This window comes from Meriones unguiculatus, chromosome 14 (assembly GCF_030254825.1).
Source record: "Meriones unguiculatus strain TT.TT164.6M chromosome 14, Bangor_MerUng_6.1, whole genome shotgun sequence".
Classification (NCBI taxonomy): domain Eukaryota; kingdom Metazoa; phylum Chordata; class Mammalia; order Rodentia; family Muridae; genus Meriones; species Meriones unguiculatus.
Genome location: NC_083361.1, coordinates 77412872 through 77436893, shown reverse-complemented (window position 1 = coordinate 77436893; position 24022 = coordinate 77412872). Strand labels below are relative to the sequence as shown.

The following is a 24022-nucleotide window of genomic DNA, read 5'->3' as shown; positions in this document are numbered from 1 at the left end:
GAAAAAGATCAAGGTGGACAATGGAGATGGTGGTATCAAACGACATTTGAGTATTAGCCGTTGCTTCTCTATTTGCTTGCATGAACAGGCAGATAGAACAAAATTGTGAGATTCACAAATACTGGTTCAGTGTGAGATATTGCACGGGGACTAAAGGTAGCATATCCACAGACTCATGCTTTGTTTTTCTATTGTGATCCTCCATCCCGATTCCCCACCACACATACTGCAGACCTAACACAGTGTGAAGATAGCACGGATAAATGAGGCTATGAAAGTTATCTCACTGTACTGTTGCTACTCATAGATTTCAATGATTCAACTTAGCACTATTCTTTTTCTTTCGCTTATTTATTTATTTCAATTTATTCACTTTGTATCTCTGCTGGAATCTCACTCTCTCTTTTCCTCCCAGTCCTACCCACCCCTCTTACTCCCTCTTTGCCCTTTCTCAAGTCCACCGATAGGGAAGGACCTCCTCCCCTTCTATCTGACCTAGCCTATCTGGTCTCATCAGGGCTGGCTGCCTGTCTATGATGAGTTAGGGCAAGGATCTGCAAAAGCTGTACTAAGGAAGGATTCCTGAAACAATGAAATAATGCAGAAGGGAAATTTGGCTTCTCCAGTTGGAGGCCAGTCCTTCCGAACATGTTCCTACTGTAAACCTTTGCAGAAATTTATGACAAATTGGGCAATTATAGAAGTCTCTAGTACGTGTGATGATGGTGAGTGGTTTCAGTCTACCTCCCATGGCTGAAAACAAGTGCAACTGTCAGATGTAGAATGAATATGTAAACCAAATACATATCTAGCTGAAACCAGTTTCATCCTCTTTAGTGGTGTGATTGTGACCGAGTTACTCTGAGCTGCAGTTTGTGCAGCTTGATATGGGGATTACAACAGGGTTTTCGCAGTGTTAAAGGTATATTGAGTGTGGTAAGGCCCCTGGTCCAGTGTTTCACCCACGGGAGCATCAGAAGTACTCAGGAGACACCACAAAACCTTCACGCCTTCCCTTCCTGCCCTCTGTGCTGACTTTCTCCTCGTTCTGTGCTGTGGAGAGGGCTCTGCTGACGTCAGCATCCAGTGATGTGGGTAGCAGGGGTGTTCAGGCCTGCCACAGGAACTTTAATTCTTTCTTCACTTGTGTTTTTCCCCTTCCCCAGAATGCTTGGTGTTCCCAGAAATTTTTTTTTAAAAAAAGAAGGCTGCACTGCTTTGGTAAGGAAAGGAAGGCAAAGCTATAGGAAGGCAAAAGCTCAAAGAAGGCAAAAGCTATAGGAAGATGTGATGCATTTCTGACAGGACATAAACAAAGCTGATGTTCAGTGTTGGGAAGCCTTGCTTCTTGCATTAGAAAGATGTCCATTCAATGTCATTTCAAAGTGCTCATTTCTGAGTTACTATCAAAGGACTGTTGAGGGAAATTTAAATTTACAGAGCTTGGCTGAGAACTCCAAATGCAGTCCTCTACCACAACAGGAGGTGGCTGCAAAATCTAATTTCAGTTAACTTTTGAAAGCAAGGTTATGGGAATGATTCTTCATCAATATAATCATGTTTGACCTCTCCTCCTTTTTCCTCTCTATTTCTGTGTCTCTGTGTCTCTCTCTCCATGTCTCTCTGTGTTTCTGTCTCTCTGTGTCTGTCTCTCTCCCTGCACATTTATAAATTTCTGAGAACCCCAAAAGGACACAATGTCACTCCAGTGGTACGGACCTATGCCAAAAGTTTCTGGACAATTGCCTAGCTTAACCTTCATCATTAAAAGGGAGCCATAAAATTCTGATGAAAGGACAGCATGCAGGAGGGTAGTAAGTTCTTCAGGTTAAGAAAATGTAAAAATTTGACATCATTGATAGAAATAAATACCACGTGTTGAACCAGTAAGCTCCAAGGTCCATTCTGGGGTGCTCCTTCATTACTTCTCCCTGCTGGGCTTACCTAGCCAGCCCACAGAGGAAGAGGATCCAGCTTGATGGGACCTGATAGGCTAGGATCAGATAGTAGGGGAGGAGAACATCCCCTATCAGTGGACTAGAGAGGAGGGATAGTAAAGGAAGATGGAGGAAGAGTGGTACCAGGAGGATTTGAGGTAAGGGAAAGTGGTACCAGGAGGATTTGAGGCAGAGGGCTATAACTGGGATGCAAAGTGAATAAACTTAATAATAATAATAATAATAATAATAATAATGTAAAAAAGAAATTGTATTCAATTCTTACTATATTTTATTTCTCTGCACCCTGACTTTCTGATCCCAAGTTTTACAGAAGAGAAAAGGGATGCTTACAAATATTAAGCAAAAGAAAGCACACAGAATCTGGACATTCAAATTTAGGATTGTCTGAAACTAAAGTCTAAACTCTTTCCAGAGCGTCTTCCATTAACTTTATGAATACTAGTTTGCCCTGTGCTGGATAGTGGGTTTTTTGTTTGTTTGTTTGTTTGTTTTGTGTGTGTTTGTGTGTGTGTGTGTGTGTGTGTGTGTGTGAACTTGACACAAACCAGCTTACCAATAAAACCTTTGATCCAAAATTACCCTACCTATGAGAACGGTAGGAATAAAGATGTAGCAGAGATTGAGGGAAAGGCCCACTACTGATTGGCCTAACTTGAGACCCACCTCATCGGAAAGAGCCAGTTCCTGACAGATTGATACTCTGCTATTGTTGCAGACAGAAGACCAGAATAATTGCCTTCTGAGAGGCTTCCTACAGAAGCTGATGGAAACAGATGCAGAGACACATAACCAAACAATAGGCGGAGTTCAAGAACTCTTGTGAAAGAATGGAAGGAAGGACTGATGGATCTAGAGGGGTCAAGGAAACCAAAAGAAGGCCTACAGAGTAGACTAACCTGGGCCCATGGGAGCTCACAGAGACCAAACCACTAACGAAGGAGTATGCATGGGCTGAACTTAGGCCCCTTACACATATGTAGCAGATGTGCAGCTTGGTCATCATGTGGATCCCTAAGGATGAGAGTGGGGCTGTCTCTGACTCTGTTGCCTGCCTTTAGACTCCTTTCCCGTAGCTTGGCTGCCTTGCCTGGCCTCAGCGGAAGAGGATGCCCTTAGTCCTATGCCAGGGTGGATTAGCGGCCATGGGTGGCCTCCCCTTCTCAGAGAAGAGAAGGCGGAAGTGGGGGACATGGAAGTGTGAGGCAGGCCTGGGATGAGAGGAGGGAGGGGCTGCCATCAGGCTCTAAAGTGATTCAATAAATACATTAATGGAAAAAAAATCACCATTTTACAAAATGGAAAACTTGGTTATAAAAAGAAGCAGTATCTTTTCTAGAGAACATCTTTCCCTCTTACTCTCCCACAGACTCTCCATGGCCTAGCTGCACAGGCTGGTAACTGTCACATGTCTTGGAACTTTCAGGTCCTGATATAATTGCCACATGTATAGTCTGTGGTAAGATAAGCTGGAGTAGTCCACTTCACTCCTAGAATAACCGCGGGGTAGACCCTGTGCTACATCGCAAACATTCAGTATTTAGTAGCTGAATAAACAGTGAATGACGGAGAAATGAGGAAAAATACATATGACTGTGACTTCCAAGCTTCCATGTTTTGGACGTGTCTCCCTATTTCAGCCTGAAGTAGGAAGAAATGCCACATAGGCAATGATGGGCGTGTTTCTTTGCAAAGCCAACACCCGATGTTGAAGACGTGCATTGCAGAACTCACTCTGGAAGCTACAATTTTCCATTTTTCTTACCTGCTACTGTAGTTATACAATCCGTATATATTCCACAGATTCAAATGGAATGACAACTTATTTGAGAGGAGATAGAGATACTTTTTAGATCAGCACTGGAGCAACAAAATGGGAGAGTCTTAATGCTATTGTTATTGTTAAGGAGCCAGCACTCCAAGTGATGGGAGTTTGGCAAAGAGCCATGGGAGGAAGTGAAATCATTACCATAGCCCTTTATTATAGCACCTGGAAGCTACACTTCTGAGTTCCATGCAATACAATACACAACTACGAGAACAACATCTCAGCTCCCAAACATTAAGTTACTTCAGTCCCCTTTTATACCACAGGTGGGTGACTGGGTTATTATAAAGCATGCATCACCCTTTTACATTTTTCTTTACCAAAGATTATTTTTGGTGTCTTTACCAGCCCCTATTTGAAATTGAAGAGCAAAATAGTATTCAAAAACTCTCAAAATAGATTTTTAACAGACATATGCATGACATACATGCATATTTCTGTGTTTGTGATAGTATATAGACTTGCTGAGTGATGAGATATATCCATATAGTTAAAATACTGGTTAAGTGCTACAAGTGTACATATGAATGAATCAAGACATACATGCGTTTGTTCAAATTTCAGCATATTTCATTCCCTAAATTCTGTGGAAAATGCTTTAAACGAAGAAACCTTTCAAGTAAAGAGAATGAAGTAGTCTTTGGAAAGTAAGCTAACATTTTACTGTGATAAATTTAGAATGATATAGAATATTAATTTCCATATATATAAAGCTACATACATGTGCACATATATGTTTGCATGCATATATGAAAATAAATATACAATATAGCATGTCCATATCTAGTACATACAAATAGTTATTCTTTAGAGGTAATTGTAGACACATTTTAAATGTGTGCACATACGTGTACTAAAAAGTTAAAGTTGTTCCTTTCATCTGTTTGGATGGGTACAGAAGAGGTAAGAGGGACTGATTAATCCAGCATAGAACTTTTGCAGGTCTGAGATAAGAAAGAATGAAAAGGAGAATTCTGGGAGGAAAGACTTACTGAGACACTTCAACCATGTGGGATAATGACTCCAACATGAAGACGCAATATTCTCGCCAATAATAAAGTACACATGAGTGACAAGAAATGCCCAGAAATGGATACCCTAAGGAGTATGGAAGATTGGGGCTGCTTCAATTTATTGCCTTCTCATATGTCACGGACTCCTTAATTGCCAGTGTAGAATCTATTTCAATCCCTTACAGTATTAACTGGTCATAAATTTCAGGCAAGCAGAAAGTAAGATTTAGTTAAAAATGAAGAAAGAAGTGTTCTTTAGTTGGAACATATCTTACTATTTTTGTTATGCTGTTATTACAAGGTAGTTTTAAATTCTTTGGTTTGGGAAAGTATCATTTACTAAAAGTATGCTACTTCTTGAATAAAAAAGTATTCAAATAATAAACCAAATTTGATTTCTCCATGTAAAAATTGTTAAGCTATAAGTTATTACTAAGTTTTGATTTCTTAGGAGAATTTAATGCAGCTTACACATACTTATAAGTTAAAGAAAATTAAGCCAATGTTTCATCACAAAACACACAGATTCATGGTGATTGTCAAGATTCCTTGTTCATTTTGAGTTCTTATTAACTCTAAATTTTGACTACATTTCCCGACACAAGGTTCCATTTAAAGCTGGAACAGTTGCTAAAACAAGATCTCAGATTCTGTCTTTCTAAGTAAAGCTTCTAATTTGCTACCAATGAATCAAATAGCCATATCCTTGGCATGAGTGTATAACTATACTACTAAAAATTAGTGATATATGGCATTCTTGGAAGTACTTAGGAAAAACTATTATTGAAATTAAAACCCCTCTACACCTTTTAGATCATAGCATTTTATTCATGATCAATATATACCTCTTGACTGTATTATAAGTATTTAAACTGAGATTTTTCTACTGCAAACACAGCTTATTCTTTCCAGTGTGTATTTAAGAATAATCTCTTCTCTGTTTATTATGGTGACTACAGGTGCATTTTATTTACATTTATAGCATTTGAAAGAGTTGGTTCCCCCTTTTATGAAAGCAGGAAAACAAAAATAAATCCAATTTATTTCCAGTAAAGGGCTAGTAATTTCAGGGCAAAACCAATTCAGGAATCAAATTAAATAAATATGCCTATGTTCAGAAAGGCATTGGTAAGAGAGATGGTTGCAGTCCTAATACAAATGATCTTATTGCTTCTCTATGATTAAATGTGTTCCCCTGCTTATTCTAAATATGATCACCCTCCCTCTTGCTTCCAATTAGTCTTTTTATTTGCAAAATGAACTATGTGGTAGAAACAAAGTTTCTCCTCCATAAGTGAAAAGACACATAGAATCTTAAGAGTAAAACCAGAATAACACACATCATAGAATCTTAAGAGTAAAACCAGAATCAAGCCTCTCATTTGATGGAAATAACACACATCAAGCCTCTCATTTGATGGAAAAAAAAAATGTTCATTTATTTTTACCACAGTGGAAAGTGTCCTATTAAAATTAATTTTCTTTCTATTCCTTAAAATATAATAATAACAATAACGGTAATAATAATAATAATTTTAAAGAGAGGCTAAAGGGAAAAGAAAAATGAACTGTGGTTAGAGGGCTGCTAAGAGACTATGTTACAGAATACTAAAAATCATCTGGGGATTTGAGAACGTGAACTGGAGTCACTGACACCCACACACAGCATCCCCGGATTTCTACCCACCGCCCAGAAGTGTAAAACCACAAATACGTGTGAAACTAGAAATCATTTTTTCTTTCTTTTGATCTAAGATTTTTTTTTCCAAGCAGACAAACCCAGTCAGCGAGAACTCAGCAAAGTTTTCAAGCCACCCTGACCTTAAACACAACTTCTTACAACACAGAAGGAAAGTCACAAAGAAAAAGCTCACCTGTGCAGGGCTGAACCAACCGTGTGGGCAGGCACAACGTTCCCCACAATTCCCTTTGCTCTTGGTGCTGGTTTTATGGGGGCTTTTCCGTACACTGTCCCATAAGGTGACCAGCTTGGTCCTGTTGGTAGCTGGGCCCCCGGGACCTGAGGAGGGCATAGTTTGGGAACTGTACCCAAGCCCCTGAGCATTCCTCTGCCAACCACAAGCACAGTGGGCGTCCCTGATGAGGGTGGGCGCACTCCTGCCAGCATCCATCCCATCCGACCCCCGGCTGCAGCTGTGTTGCTTGGTGAGGTATGCATTCATTCTGCACTGGTGCCTACTCTTTTCTTTGGTCAGCTCTGCATAGAGAGGTTTCCTTCCTCACACCCCTTTCTTCCAGGCAGTTGTAAAAGTCTTTTTTTCCCCCTGTGGATGCCTCAGTATCTTTGACAGCTGCTATAAGCGGTTCATCGTGGGAGCAGAGGAGCGGCGAGAGCAGCTCTGCACAGCATTATCTGCGGGCTGGTAGCTCTTTGTCAATAGATGACTCAACTCACAGAGCAACTTGACAGTGTCCCTGCTCTAGGCAGAAGCAATCAATGCTCCACACAGCTGGGCTACAAGACTGTACACTGTGTTACAAGCCCTCTTTGCATGGAGCCTCACAGTAACGAATACTCCTCACAATTTGGCATCCTCACTTTCCCCTCCTCCCCGATCCACGCAGGAAATACAAATCTCAGGAAAGAGAACTTTGTATCAGAGCAGCAGGACCTTTCTTTCGAGAAATGCTGCATGTAGGCAGAAACGGTATAGTATCTGCAGTGTGAAGTGATGGGAAAGTTAACCTGGGAAGGAAATGTTCACCATTTCTGGGAACCACTTATCCAGTTGCCAAGACATGGACCAAATCAGGAAATAATGAAATGAGGGCTTTAATATTAACTCCAAAAAGCATCAATTAATTTTGAAAAAAATGATCAAGGTCACAGTGCTACACTGGTATCCTTTACATTTTGAATTTAATTTACTTTAAAATATGATTACATGGTATATGTTCTTCATACCATGAACAATTATTAATTCTATTTCTCTCAAAATATGATGACTTTTAAGATTCAAAGATGATAGGGTGGCTTATTTTAAAATAGTATTTTTCCTCACCCCCAAATTATTCTGAGGATTTACTTCCAAATTCTTTACCACGACAACTTTATTCACCACAGAGGGAGCCTGCATTTTAAAGTGAAAGATCTGGTCAATGCTTGCCATTCATCGTTTGGTTTTGTAAGAAACAATTACAAAAACATTTCACTAAAAAAGAGTGAAACCTATCCAATTTAAAGACATTTCTTTCCAAGGAGGACAAGCCTATATTTCAAATTCAGTGTGTTGGCTGAACACATCTACAGTATTTTCAGTGAAGGGAAAAACCAAGTACAACCACACTTAGAAATGATACTGTCTTTGTGAACCTTCTGTGTCTTTGAACAACTGTCCACATCTTTCACATGTTCCTAAATAAAAAAAAAGCATTAATTTGATTGTAATATAAGTTGTCATCCGGCTAGGAATGAGAAAAGGCATAGCGCCATTCTATAACTAGTTTACTCAGAAACAGCTGAGTGCATCAGACCTAGCTTCCCCGCAGACTGATGGGGTTCTGTGACAGGGCACACCCACTTCTGCCTCACTTGGCACTCCTTACTTCAGGTTCCAGAACCGTCACCACACTCATTTCAACACAAGGACCCTTGGTAAATCGTTGCTCGATTTATACAACATGGAAGGAGTAGAAATCTATCCCCACATACTTCCATAAAATAACTCTTTCCCAGGTCCTACACACCAGTCTAAATTAATAGTAGCAAGTTTAGTAGAGACAGCATTCAAAACCAAATATGCTAAGCTGGGTGTGGCTTGTCAGTTTGCGCTCAGATGGCTGAAGAAGAGGGATCGCAGAGATCTCAAGGCAAGCCTGGGCTATACAGTGATTCAAATTCAGTCATAATCTTCCCTACACATCATGACCAAATATCAAAACTTAAAATTAAAAAACGAACAATTAAAATACCCTCCCCAAGTAAAATAAAGAGGATGACCTTGGTTTACTACTCCTTATTTTCCCAAGCACCCAACACATAATAAGAAATATTTTCCTTTTGTTTTATTGAGTGATGGTTCGTGTTCAAATGTGTGTGCATAAACACATGCTTACACACATACACATACACACGCATAAGTAAAGAAATTAAGGACATAAGTAATTTTTTGCTATTAAATGTTTTTTTCATTATTTATTACAATTTATTCACTGTATATTCACTCCCTCGTCTCCTCTCAAATCCACCCTCTCTCTCCCTTCTCCCCCTATGCTCCTCCCTTACTCCAGTGATAGGGGAGGTTTTATAGTGATACTTAAGTCAGCAAGGCTTCAGAAACATGTATTCAATTTAAATTTTGGTGCTAGATTTGAGGTGATGCTCTTTTATATGGATGTTTATCTAAAAAAGAAGAAAAGGAGGAAGAAGACAAAGAGGAGAAAGGGAAGAGGAGGAGGAGAAGGAGGAGCAGGAGGATGGTTTGAGCTATTGCGCAGAGATAATAATAACATAATTTTCCTCCTGAAAAAAAAAAAAACCCAAGCAGGCAAAAATCAATATAGAGGGACATTAAAACTGAGGCAAAAAAAAAAAATCTCTACAGTGTACTCAATGGGAAACCAACAGCAAATCTGTTCCCACCCCAAAGCCTATCATATTTACTTTAGATCAAGACATAACTAACACCATAAAGAGCTTCTAGGTCAGATAAATCTCCAGAGTGCTTCAGACCTCTCTGGTATCATCACAATGCATGGTTTTACACTGACATTTGACACAGTATGCCAATGCCATCACTCCCAAATGACAATGTCAGGGACTGAAACTATGGATCCTTTGGTCTAATATAACCATAGACACTTCTCCAGTGGCTTGGGCTGATATCATTGCACAAAGACCCATTGGAATGTTCAGAGAAGCCATGCCCCATCTTCACTCATTTTTTTCCTCAAGGATAAGAATCAATCTGCATAGAGTAAGTCAGTAAGCATCCATCACAGTTCTGTAATGGTGTATGCAGTATGCAGTCAGACAGAAGGTTTCCAGGATGAGCACTATTAAGGTGTTATAAATCATCATAGGATTCCAAATTTGCTATAAAGAGATATTTCAAATGAGCTATTTCTTCTCATCAGAAAGGCCATAGGATATCCATTTTCATAAGCTCAGTCTGTCATTTCTTAGTAGATAAATAAGTAGCTGTGTTTTATAGACAGTATTACTTTCTCTCAAAGATACTTAAGATTACAGCAAACTTTTATGAAGCTTACCAATAGGCTATATTGAAATCATCATTTCACTTTAGTGTGTGTAAACTAATTTGCATCTTCAGCTTTCTCCTTTCCACCAAAGTTGTTTTTCCCCCCTTTTCAAACAGGACATTTGGCTTTCTGCATCTGAAGACAGACCACTTAAACAGATAAATTCACCCAATGAGACTTCTGTACTATGAGACAGACTCACTAATTAACAATAATCCAATTTGATCATTTTGTAATTGGACAGCTGTGATAACCATGAGATGACATATAATTCTGGTGAAACAGGAATAAGTATTGGACAAGCACATGTCTTACTTATGACTGTGATTTAACCTGGACAGAAGATGCACGGGGTAATGCGTGATGAGATATATCTTATTGAACTCCCTGTGACCTGACATTGACTTCGTAGAAAAAGCACTCGCCTTGGAGCAAGAGTTCAAAACTAATATCCTGGCCTGGTTTGTTTAATAAAAATAAACACGAAGACGGATCACTAAATGAATTGAAGTGTACTAAAATATTAGGCAGAATTTTTTCCAGATAAAATTTCTTTCAGGCACTCTATCCACATGGGAAATAAAAATATTAATTACAAAAAAAAAAAAGCTAAGTGCTTACTGCAAGAGAACTGGAAAGCAGAAGCCCTTTAGCTGCCACAGTAATAAGTTAAGTAATCATAGAATGCCATAGTGCATTAGATAGAACCTTCTTTGATTTGAAAAGTGAAAAAACATAAATGTATAAATGCAAGCGAGTCAATACTATTCTGTGTCTCTTGACCTTGATAACTGTAGAATCGCAGCACATTTACCATTTTAGTGAGATAACTAAGAATATTTAAAATATCACAGACTTTAAAATGATCTAAAAAAATCCTAAGCAAATTCAGTAATAAATCTTATGAGACAAACAAGCAGGGATTCATTGTGGATGGGCATGTTTCCAGAGATGCAGAGATTGAGCCTGGACAGCCAAATTGATAGGAAATAACAAAAAACCTTTTAGAATGCTCTGAGGCCAGAAAAACATATTTGGATTTGAGTAGGGATTGTATGAGATTTAATCAGAATTAGCGATAGACTCAATTATAAAAGAGTTTTCAGGAAATGTAGACTTCTGTTCTAATGTACTCAGTAGCACCATTCCACAAATCAGAACACTAATTATGCGACATTGTTTTAGAGATTCTGAAAAGAACAATAGTAAAATTGCAATAATCTTTTTCTTATCTTTGTATTTTAGCAACTGAATATATGTGCTGAGCTATAACTCCACAAGTAATTTGTTCTCATGCTCCGAGATTCAACTAACTTCCATAAGAATTCCATTTCTCTCCCAGCACCCGGAGCCACACTCCAAAGTATGTATTTTTGTTTATTTAAGTATCTTCAATATTTATCCTTTCCGCTCATTCACCGTGACTACTCTAGTCTAAGACAACATAAATTTACTGTAAACTAGTATATACTTTAAAACATAAAGTCGCTACTTAACTGCCATACACCCTAGCTTCAATTCTAGGCAGCTAAAGGGAGTATTAGAATAAATTGTGATCCATCCTATCCTGCCCATTAGCTATCAGCCAAGTCTTCATTGATGGTCTCTTCATTTAAAGATACTACCGTCTTTAAAGTGATCCTTACCAATGTCCTCTGTGACCTCGTCTCTGCCTTATTCACTAGTCTGGTTTGTACTTTGTTCCTCCTGTGTCTTTCACTCACATGGAGTTTGAATAGATGTTTTCAGATTCAGCCTGTGATCACTGGACACGCCGTATTCCTCACTCCATGCTGTCACATGAGCCTTACTAATTTTTCTGTGGAGTGCACTAGGAATCATCTCCCTAACTATCCCCTAACAACACTGCAGGACCAAAAAAGTGAGGTTATTTTGCAATCCAGATCCTAGCCTTGTTTTATATTAGACTGGCATACCTAAGCCTCTTCTATTAAGAGTCTTCCTTGATCCCAGAAGGACCCAATGCCATCCACTCAGGAAGGCATTCATTGATGTTAGAGCATGCTTTCCTTCTTCCATCTAGCATTGACTTAGTTCCTGTGATTTTATTACAAGATTATCATAATCATATGCAAAATAAAAAGTGTGCTTTTACTTTTTCCATTCCCTTCTCAAAATATAACATAGACCAGTACTATCAGGGTAAGCAGAGCTTCTCATGGTTATGTCTGCTGGACCCTCTGATCTCAATATAAAGTAATAATTAGTGTTTATTAAAGCCATCAAGGAAGACCTCCCCTATCAATGGACATGGGGAGGGGTTTGGGTGAAGAAGGGGAGAGAGGGTGAGATTGGAAGGGGAGGAGAGAGGGAGCTACAGGGGGGATACAAAGTGAATAAACTGTAATTAATAAAAAGAAAAAGAAAAAAAAACCATCAAGAAGGAAGACAGTTATTTTATAGTGATCACAGAAACATGAGTATTTTAGTCTGTGATACACCTTTCGGTATAAAATGATTAAAAGAGCATTGTGATTATAAAAACAAAGTAGCAATGGATTCTCACGGTCATCAATTCAGTGCAGCATTTATTATGGCTAGTTACATAATTATGATAATTTAGTTTTGTGAAGAAATGTATTAATGGTCTCAATATTGAAATAATTTCTTTATTTTATCAAGATACTAACTCATAAAATCTGTACTTCCTGACAGCTGGATTTTCTTTTCAAGTCTTCGTAAGTAGTCTCACTTTACGGGTAGTGTGAAAATTGGAGTCTTTTTTTTTTTTTAAGTTAACATTCAATCTTCTATGATTATAGGGGATTGCTGAGAGGGTGTTGTGGTCTGGAGCACTTCCTGTTCCTGTAGAGGCCCTGGGTTCAGCTCCCAGCACCCACCTGGCAGCTTCCAACCACTGTAACTCCATGTCCAGGAGCTCTAACATTGTGTCCTGACTGTCACACATGCTGCAGTCAAAAGTCATATACATACAATAAAAAGAAACAGTATCCTTTAAAAAAGTCAATCAATAGTAAAACAGAAAGAATCTCAGGCTCTATTCAAATTATCGTTCTTCCCAAGAAGACACAATATAAAAGAAATGGCAATTCACAGAAACTAAACTTGTGCGTGCAAGAGTTTAAAGACATGGGGGTGCTATGGTGGAAGACAGGAAACAGGGTGGGAGCTGACTATAGAGGGTCCTCTGAAAGGCTCCACCCAGCAGGGGATCTAAGCAGATGCTGAGACTCATAGCCAAACTTTGGGCAGAGTGCAGGGAATCTTATGGAAGAAGGGGGTGGGGAATAGAAGGACACAGAAGAGCCTTACAAGGTGACCAACAAAGCTGAAAAATCTGAGACTAGGGGGTCCTGCAGAGACTGATACATCAACCAAAGACCATGCATGGAGAAGACCTAGACACTTTGCTCAGATATAGATATATAGACTGAGCCCATGGGCAGCTCAGTCTCCATGTGGGTATCCAAGTAAATGGAGCAGGTGTTGCCTCTGTCATGAACTCGGTTGTCTGCTCTTTGATCACTTGCCTCTGGCGATGTGGTCTTGCCAGGCCATAGAGGAAGAGGATTTGGGCAGTCCTGGTGAGACTTGATAAGCTTTGGGCAGATCTCAGGGGAGGAGAACTCCTCCTTTCAGTAGACTAGGGAAAGGGGATAGGGGGAATGAAGGAGGGAGGGTGGGACTGGGAGGAGTTGAGGGAGGGGCTACAATTGGGCTATACAATGAATAAATTGTAAAAACAAATACAAAAATATTAAATTTTAAAAAAGCCACAACAATAAGAAAAAAATATTCTGCATCAGCCTGTTGGTCCTGTTACTAGCCTTGGTGAGAGAAGCTTCTTACTGCAGTTAACACAGAGACTGGTAACTCTTCAATGTTCCAAGAATATGCACCCTTGAGTCCTCAGGTACCTATACCAACTAACACTCCCTGTCAAGTCTCAGGGAACAGTACAGAAGAAGGGACAGAAAGGGCTGGAGAATAGGGAGGAGTGTAGTGACATTCTGTGCTCTGGCCATGACATGGGTGTTACATACATGAACTCACAGCATCTGTAGTTACTTCCACATATATAATAAGATCAAGTCATTTGAAATACCAGCATGGGATAGAGCAGTTTTCTCTGTCAAGAAACCATTTTATACTGTGTGTGTCTTGCTGCTTCTGGGATACCTCACTCAGGATGATCTTTTCTATTTCCCACCATTTGCCTGTGAATTTCATGATTTCCTTATTTTTAATTGCTGAGTAATATTCCAGTGTGTAAATGTACCACAATTTCTGTATCCATTCCTCAGCTGAGGGATATCTGGGTTGTTTGCAGGTTCTGGCTATTACGAATAAAGCTGCTAAAACATGGTTGAGCAAATGTCCTTTTTGTGTACTTGAACATATTTTGGATATATGTCTAGGAGTGGTATAGCTCAGATGTAGCCCATGGTAGCTCAGTATCCAAATTGGTTCCCTAGTAAGGGGAACAGGTACTGTCTCTGACATGAACTCAAGGGCTGAATATTTGACACCCCCCCCCCCAGGGAGGAGTAGCCTTGCCAGGCCACCAAGGAAGACAATGCAGCCAGTCCTGATGAGACCTGATAGACTAGGGTCAGATGGAAGGGGAGGAGGACCTCCCCTATCAGTGAACTTGGAGAGGGGCATGGGAGGTGATGAGGAAGGTTGGGTGGGATTTAGACAGAATGAGGGAGGGGGTTACAGCTGGGATACAAAGCAACTAAAATGTAATTAATGTAAAAAAATAAAAAGTTTAATTAAAAAAAAACAATAAAAATGAAACCATTTTATATAGTGAAAGTGGTTTTCCCCAGGCAAGAAGCTATTGATAATTGCTGTAGGTTGGGGTATCTCTTTTCTTTACCAGTGTGGCCATTGGGAAGTTCCCTGTGCCCCAGTGGATGACCTCATATCCAACCATATAGCACTAATTGAACCAAGTGGATTAAAAATAAATAAAAATATATAAAAATAAATATAAAATAAATTAATAAAAAACTTATAAAATGAGGCATGAACTTGCAAGGGAGATGTGATGGAAAGTCCTGGGTCCATCATAAACGGGAGTAAGGGGTTATTATGATTAAGATATGTAATATATATTTATGTAGTTTCTGAAAATAAAAAAAATTCTGACTCATTAATCACCCCAAAGTCTTCTTTCTAACTCTAGGTCTGGCAACCACCATTTCACTCTCTGTTTCGATGGATTTAACTACTTTTTATATTTTTTATACTTGGTGTACAGATGTCCTTGAGTCACCTATGTTATAGGATTCCCTTCTTCTTTCAGACAACCAGATAGATATACAGATACACAGATACATAGACAAATACCGTCCCTCTACTGATAGACATTGAAGTAGTTTATAGGCTGTTGGAACTAACTCTCGATATACACAAAATTACGAGGACACCACAAGTGATAATTTTGAAGGTGGAACCTTCAAGGGGCCGGACATAGTGAGAGGTTTAGTGGGCATTACCTACCTTGTGCTGTGCTGTGCTGTGCTGGCTCATGTGGGCTCAAAGGTATGGGGTCAAGAGAACATAGACTAGAACTTCCAAAACTCCTAGCCAAAATAGAGCACTTCCCTTTGTTAGTTAATTATCTCAAGTATTTGTTTGTTTGTATAACAACTGTTGAGTGGTATCTCAATACTGCCCTGCTCTCCCAGAAGCAGAGTTCCTGGATTTCTTAAATTGTCACATGTAGAACTAGGAAGGGATCCAGAATCTCGGACCAGTCTTTCATTAAAATATTTTCATAAGCTTTTAGTTTCTAGATGTATTATTTGTAATGGATGGTCTCTGAGTTTACTGAAATGCTTTTTTAAAAAGAAAACCCTTCTGGGTTAAAAATAAGGCAAACCCTGGCTTGTCAGAGGTAATTCATCTGTGGACTGGCCTAAAGGCAGAAGCATGGATTAGTAGAAATGACAGGCCCTCCTCCAGCTAAATAATTTCCTCTCCTCAGAGATGTGACAGTTTAATAAAGTTAGACCTAAATGGCCTTGCTGGGGCCAGTATATTTCAAATTTACATTTAATTAATCATCTCCTTGGTGGTTCCACATGATTTTTGCTTTTGGGTGTATTCATTTGATTTAGTATATATTTAGTGAGTATCTATTTCAGACCAGAGATTGTGCTATGAAACTGCAGACAGGAGAAAATTCTAGTGAGAGCAGAGGTATTAAATATGCAAATGCACACAGTATTGAAATGGCATATACAGAGACAAGATGTAGGGGTGTCCCCTGCTATTGAATTTACCCCCTTAGGTGAGTCTTCTATATGGGAAAATTTGTCTTCACTACCACAATGCAACCTACTGAAGTGCTCTGGTCATCCTCTATTTTATACTTAGAATCTCCTTTTCACTTTGTCACTTTGTGAAATGTACTTAGAAAACACCCTACTTCTGTTCAGGACACATGCTGCAATTTTGACATTGCCATCTCCTACCTCTCTTATCTTCATTACAACTTGGTAAGCTTTAAGTTATCATCATGGTGTACTAAGTTATAAATAGCAGGACAGCTGACAGGCATACTCTGTCAACATGTTTAGGTTTAATCATTGTTTCCTTATCACTTAAGAAATGTGGCTTCACTTTGTATCCCAGCTGTAGCTCCCTTCCTCATCCCCTTCCAATCCCAGCCTCCCTCCCTCTTCTCCTCCCATGCTCCTCCCCAAGGCCACTGATAGGGGAGGTCCTCCTCCCCTTTCCTCTGACACTGGCCTATCAGGTCTCATCAGGACCTGCTTCATCTTCTTCCTCTGTGGCCTGGGAGGGTTGTTACCCCCTCAGGGGAAGGTGATCAAAGAGTAGGCCACTGTGGGATAAAAAGTGAATGAACTGTAATTAATAAAAATGAATAAATTAATTAATTAAAAAATAAGTCATTGATAAAACCAAAAGACAAGATACCACAAGGACTCTAACAAGAGAACAGTTGGATTTCATTGATCTAATAGAGGTGCTCTACTTTGATTTCTGTTGCTGTAATAACACTATTCTGATAAAAAAAAATGTGGATTCAACATTGTTGTGTGGTTAAAAATAATACATTAAGTTTTTTTTCTGGTATTGTCAATTTGCATTTTTTTCCATAAAATTTGTCCAGAAACTACTATGATATGATGAATGACTGTTCTCTTAAATCACCATCATATCCTATTTCAATCATCTATTCAAAGGTAGGGAAGAGACTCTCCTCCCTTTCCCTGACGAATCTCTACAGCGTCAACTTAGAGGTTGAAAATATTTTCATCAAGGTACAAATATTTGAACTCTGGTGGCATTTTATTCTTCTAACACTTTTGCCTTCCGAGCACTATGACAAAGCTTTGTACAACGTTTATGCATTTATTTTTTCTCATTTATTATTAATTATGCAGGAACTCTAGAGTCAGACTTCTGGGTTCATATCCCAGTTTTGATCATTATTAGATCGTAAATTTGAGTAAGTCACATAAGCTCCCTGAATTTCAATTCCTTTTTCTATAAAAGAAGAAATTTCTCACATCAGCAGAATCATTTAAGGATAACATGAGTTAATTTCTGGAAAGTACTTAACATAATTACTGGTACATCATAATGCTAAATAATCTACTATCATCTATCTACCTATCTGTCTATCTATCTATCTGTCTGTCTGTCCATCTATCCAGTTGTCCATCTGTCCATTCATCCATCCATCTATCTATCTATCTATCTATCTATCTATCTATCTATCTATCTATCTATCTTATCTATCTTCCTAACTATCCACTCAAATACCAATTTCAAACACCCCTCCTCATTCTACTTGTAAGTTCTACAGATTGACATTTTAAAAATCTGCAATGACCATGAACAAATCATCATTAAAATCAGCTAGGTTCAAATAAATATCAGTATTATATACATATATTGATCTTAGTCTTGTCTTCCCTATTTTGAGGAAAGTGTTGTCCTGGTTCAGGCAATAAGCAACGAAACAAAAAATAAAACATTCATAATTTTTTGAACACTTAGAGTGAGTCTTAAACATAGCATTTCTTTGAACCTGGTTAGTCTACATTGTGAAAAAGATGCTGGTTTATAATCTGAAAATATTGAATGGTTCTGACTGGTTCTGTAATTCACTCATGACTCAGCACTAATAAAGACTAGAACCTTCAATAAATCAGAGGTAGAGCCTATACCTGAGTTATATAATGAAACAGATACCAAACATCCAATAGAGGGCTAATATCTAAAATATATAAATAACTCAGAAAACTAGTTAACAAGAAGACAACTGACCCAATTTAAAAATAGGGTACAGATCTAAACAGAGAATTCTCAAATGAGGAAACTCAAATGGCTGAGAAAAACTTAAAGAAATGTTAAATACCTCTAGCCATTAGAGAAATGCAAATCAAAACTACGTTGGGATTTGATCTTTTATCCATCATCATGGCTAAGATCAATAAAACAAATGCAGCTCATGCTGGGAAGGCTGTGTGATAAGGAGAACATTCACCCATAACACATGGAGATGCGAGCTCATGCAGCCACTATTGAAATCAGTGTGGCAGTACCCCAGGAAGATGAGAATTGGCCTACCTCAAGATCTAACAATACCACTCTTGGGCATCTACTCAAAGGACATTTCATCCTACTACAGAGATACTTATTTAACCATGTTTATTTCTTCTTCTTCTTTTTTATAATAGCCCCAAACTGGAAACAACCTAGATGTTCCTCAAAAGATACATAATAAAAAAAAAATGTAGAGCATTTGCACAATGGAGTATTACTCATCCATTAAAAGAATGAAATCATGAAATTCACAGGCAAATGAAGGGAACTCAATAACATCAGCCTGAGTGAGTTAACCCATACCAATAAAGACAAATATGCATGCATTTGCTTATAAATGGATATTAGCTGTTAAGTCAATCCTAACCAAGCTACAAGAGGTTAGGTATAGAGTAAGGGACTGGGGGTTGAGCTTGAGGTAGGGATGGTAAATAGCTCTTCACAGGAAAGGGAAATAGACTAGATAGTTATGAATGGTAGAGGTCAGGAGGATCAAGTGTGGGAGTCAGAGGGAAGATGGTGATGTGTGAATAAATATGAAGAGAGACAGCTAAAAGTAAGGACTATTTGAGGGGTAGGATAGAAACCCAACACAATAGAATATATATTTATATATCCATATAATATAATATTATATATTATATATATTGAACCTAACCTAACACAATAGAATATATTCTATATAATTATATATGTTTGATATAATATATATATGTGTGTGTGTGTGTGTGTGTGTGTGTGTGTGTGTGTGTATTAGGAAGGCAATCCGACTGACCATCTCTTGTCACTAAATGAAGCTTCCAGTACTGGGAATGGGTTATATCCCTTTGTTGCCCAAAGGGATCCCATGAAAATCTTCACAGAGCTTAGGCTGTTGCCAAGACTATAGTTTGCTCTCTACAAACTGATGGCAAGTCTTTGTTGTTGAAAATACCCACACAACTCATGGATCATGGAGAAGTCAAGCTGGTACATAGAATGAGCATTCATTACATTATAGTATCTTTGTTACAAGAAGGTACTCTGCATGCTACCAAAAGAGAAAAGTGAACACCTACCCAGCCACAAATCATTTGATCTACAACTGTGTTCTGTTTGAAAGATACTTTAGCACAATGATGGTACAAAGCTTTAAGGTGCAATATGTGAATTGATGTAAGGCCCACTCCATAAGATGGAATGTCTGCTTGACCCTGCATGCATAACCAAAAGCCTGAGACGAGATAGCCAGGGACCTCAGATAAAACCAAATATTTCTGTTCTGTTAAAAGAATATAGCAATAAAATGACCCCTAATGATATTCTGCTTTACTCGTAGATCAGTGACTTTCTTAGCTATCAGCAGAGAAGCTTCCTCCTGCAGCAGATGGGAATATATAGAGACCCTCAGGCAGAGAATAGTCAGAAAATGAGAGCCTTTGTAGCACTTATTCCTAAACAGGATGCCTTCATCAAATCCCTCCCCCTACCACTCAGGGAAACTGGGAAACTGGCAGAGGAGGAGGGAAAAGAGTGTAAGAGCCAGAGGGAATAGAGGTCACCAAGAAAACAAGGCTCTCTAAATCAAGAAGACTGACACATAGGTAAACTCACAGAGACTTGGACAGCATGCACAAGGCCTGTGCCAGATAGGGTCCTAGAGCTGAAAGGAGATATGGACTCATGCTCCAGTCACTAAGACAGAAGTAATCTCAATTGACAGCCACTTGCAAATGAGAATTTAGTTTTCTCCTAAGGAGTCTTGCTGAGGAACAAACTACTCTTCAGGGTAGGCTGCATGTCCAGTAGCAGGTAGACAACAGAAAGAAACTCAACAGCATCTTTGAAGGTTCCTTGTCTTACAATGTCCTGTCTGGACTTTTCTTTCTTTCTTTTCTTAAATATGAATATTTTAGGTTTTTGTTTTCATTTTTATTTTCTTTAATTTATTTATACTTTTTTTTTTAACCCACAGGTCTTTTGGGTATATATATTTTGACTTCCAGTTTATTGTATGTATGGCATTTCTGAGTGTGAAAATGACTGGGTCTTTGCATGCTTTTGTGTCTTTTCTTGGGCTCTTTTTCTTCTGTTTGTTTGTTTTGTTTTATTTTGATGTGTTAGGTTTCATTTTATTTTATTCTGTCACTTAGAAGCCTGTTTGTTTTCTAATGAAAAGCAAAAAGTGGGTGGATTTGGATGGGATGGGAGGTCAGGAGTAACTGGGCGGAGTAGAGGGAGGAAAAAAAGATAATCAGGACATATTACGTGAGACAATCTATTTTAATAAAATCTCATTTTTAAAAAATTTATACACTTTACATCCAGATCTCCTCCCAGTCCCACCCTCCTTCCCTCTGCCCCCTATTTCTCCTACCCTACTCCTCTAAGAAGGGGAGCCCTGCCTCCACCAACCCACCCCAGCACATCAAGTTGCTTCAGGACTGAGCAAGTGGGCTTCTACCTAGGCGGTGCAAGAGAATGCTGTCAGAGGGAAGCGTAAAATCTCATTTTTTAAAAATACGTTTATTTTTTAAATACTGCCAGGTCTTTGACCCCTCTTAATCCTTCTGGAAGCTTTACACTGGACATGAGAAAATCTGAGCTTTATTGTCATGATATAATGTAGATCACAGTTAGTGACATTGTCAGAGCCCAACTTTAAGCCCCAGTGACCATTCTAAAACATTCCACTATCTCTCTCTGCTTCCCTATGCAGCATACTACCTAGGGGTAGAACTGTGCTACCCTGTCAGTCTCCCTGCTTTCAGACTGGTACAAGACAGAAAATACACTTAGTAAACCTAGAACTTAAGTTTTTAAGTTCAGCGTCAGCATAAAATTTGCATTTGCCTTCTCTGTTCCTAATTGTAGTTCCTAAGGAAAGAACTAATCAGGACTTCGGGGTCTGATGGAAACGCTTTTTCTAAACTTGAAAGGCCTAAATGAAAATAAAGTTTTTGCCTTAATTATATTTTCTCATATAAGCCTGGGAGCATCTGCAGTTTCTGGCAACCTCAAGAAAGAGGTTTGAGTTTATGTAAACCCATTCTGTCTAGCTGTCTAACACCCACAGCAGCTGCAGTTCCCCTTTGTTGGCCACTGTCTTGGTTTTCTGTTGCTGATAAAACACCAAGTCTAAGGCAACTCAGAACAAAGAGATCATTTGGGCTTATAGTTTCAGAGTCAGTCATGGCAGGAAGGCATGGCAGCTGGCAGCTGGCAGCAGGCATGGTGGCAGGAGCAGGAAGCAGAGAGAGGAACATGGAAATGGTGAGAGTTTGAAACTCTCAAAGCCAACATCCAGTGACACATTTCCTATAAGAAATCCACACTTCCTAAATTCTCCCTTGACAGTGCTGCCAACAAGTGTTCAAATCTCAGCTGTTACACACTATGAAGGTACCAGAGCCAAACCTAATTCCTCCAACAGTTCTCAAAAGTTGATGTTATTCCTGTTTCTCAGTGATGAAATGAGTTCAGAGACAGTAGCCAGTTCAAGGTTACACAGCTACTAAACTAATGGCAGGTAGGCAGACTCCAAATCCCAAATTTCCCTGTTGCAACAATTCCTCCTCCTTCTCTTCTTCCTCTTCCTCCTTCTCTCTCTCTGCATCTCTGTCTGTCTCTCTGTCTCTCTGTCCAACATAAGTCCTTTAAACGTCAGTCTCTGAGTCAAACCGTGGAGGCTTCGGGAAGAAAATCAAAATCTAATTATATAAAGCCAATGTTGATGAGAAGGCCAAGCAGAAATGAGTTATCAGCTACTTTTGGGTGGGTGTTTTCTGTGACCCCTGACAGTAAGTATTCATTTAGGCCTGCTGTGCTAAATGAAATATGGGATTGTGCACGGAGTGCCAAGATGCCCACTGTGAGACCTTCCAAAGAAATTGTCCCAGGAAACACCTATGAATTGCAAATTACCTGTGGCCTGAGTTCTCAGGATTGGGTTCATCCCAGAGTGTACCCCTAGACGTTCTATTCAGAACTCATTAAACTCTATTCCACCTCATTAAATGACCACTCCTCCTAAAGAATCTTGATACAAATATCTTGATACAAATACTCATATCCTCTGATGACAGTTACATTGTGCTGCAACAGGTAGGAGCACTCTTGTCTTCAGAAAGCCCTTAGACCATTGAATATGGAAATGAACGTTACCCAAATAGAAAAATAAAATGCAACAAGAAGAATAACAATGGCACATTAGCCTCCCAAGAGGGAGCATTTAGCAGAACATCATACTTCAGAGCTGCAATGAAGGGTATCTTCAAAATATCTTTATTATTTTATGTTTGTGGATGTTTTGCCTGCATGTATGTCTGTGTACCATATGCATTCATGGAGCTGGAAGAGGGCATCGGTTCCCTCTGGAACTGGAGATAAAGATGATTGTAATCTGCCATGTCGATGCTGAGAATCAAACCTGGATCCTCCGGAAGAGCAGTCAATGCTCTTAACCACTGAACCATTTTTCTGGAACCATGTTCTGTAGCTTCTTGATGATTCTCCAAAGAACCCAGGTGAGTGGAGGCGCAGGCGTTTTGCACGTCAGAATACTATTTACATGGACTTATGTTCCTGCCTGCCTTTCAGAGATCTCCATTGTCTGCTACAGCCACTTTGGTTTTGCTGATCATATGCAAGTCCTCGTTACTCTTTATACAGAATTCTACACAGGCAGAGAAAAATACTCCTCAACAGCCCTAGTACAAAAGAGGAGGCCTGCTGAGAATCATGGAGTGTTTCTGGAAGTTAAATTGTGCTGTTAAACATCTCTGTGCTCAAAGGTTTCCCACGTGGTGAAAATGATTTGCTTTCGGCTTAAGTTAGTCTCGGAGTAAGGTGAAGGCTCTTAGGGACTGTGCTGACCAGTTTGGTCCACGGAGCATTCGGCCTTCAGTAGACAGTTTTCTTTTTGTGACATTGCTGACAGCTACTGGAAAAGTGCTGGCCCCTTTTAAAGTGTAACCTAAAGCAACCACTTCTATTTCTGAATCTTTTGGGGAGTTGTCTTGTGCTAGAAAGGGTGAGTTTAGTCAGCAATAATTCTCAGAGGCTGAGAAAGTTCTAGGCCTAGGTTAACAGACAGATGCACAAGCTCAGATTTGAGATTTAAGACTGAAAATAATTCTGGAGATGTCTACAGCTATGAACGGTCTGGATTAAAATATTTAACAACTCAAGCCCTGTAAAGATTATGCTTATGATTTACTTTTATATAAAATTTTATTCCTGTATGTATGTGATAGTTTGAATAGGAATGGCCCCCATAGATTCATATGTTTGAATGCTTGGCCCATAGGAAGTGGCACTAGTAGGAGGTGTGGCCTTGTTGGAACAGGGGTGGCCTTGTTGGAGGAGGTGTGTCACTATAGGCATGGGCTTTGAAGTCTCCTATACTCAAACTCTGTCCAGTATGGCTGACAGTCTTCCTTCCTGCTGCC

The 24022-nt window shown here is 39.2% G+C and overlaps 1 protein-coding gene across 22 annotated transcripts in view; it reads right to left on the bottom strand.

Annotated features, from left to right (window-relative positions):
* The window catches only part of Dlg2 (discs large MAGUK scaffold protein 2), a 1917798-nt gene that overhangs the window by 723389 nt on the left and 1170387 nt on the right, over positions 1 to 24022 (bottom strand). For 2 of the 22 annotated variants that reach the window (XM_060367559.1, XM_060367561.1), the window contains exon 1: positions 6674 to 7163. The exons of 17 other annotated variants lie outside the window; for them this stretch is intronic. In XM_060367559.1, the coding sequence (XP_060223542.1) occupies positions 6674 to 6982 (309 nt within the window). In that variant the 5' untranslated portion in view covers positions 6983 to 7163. Of the gene's footprint in view, positions 1 to 6673; positions 7165 to 24022 lie in introns of those variants that run through there. 3 more of the 22 variants (XM_060367568.1, XM_060367572.1, XM_060367564.1) reach the window with 3 other exon arrangements.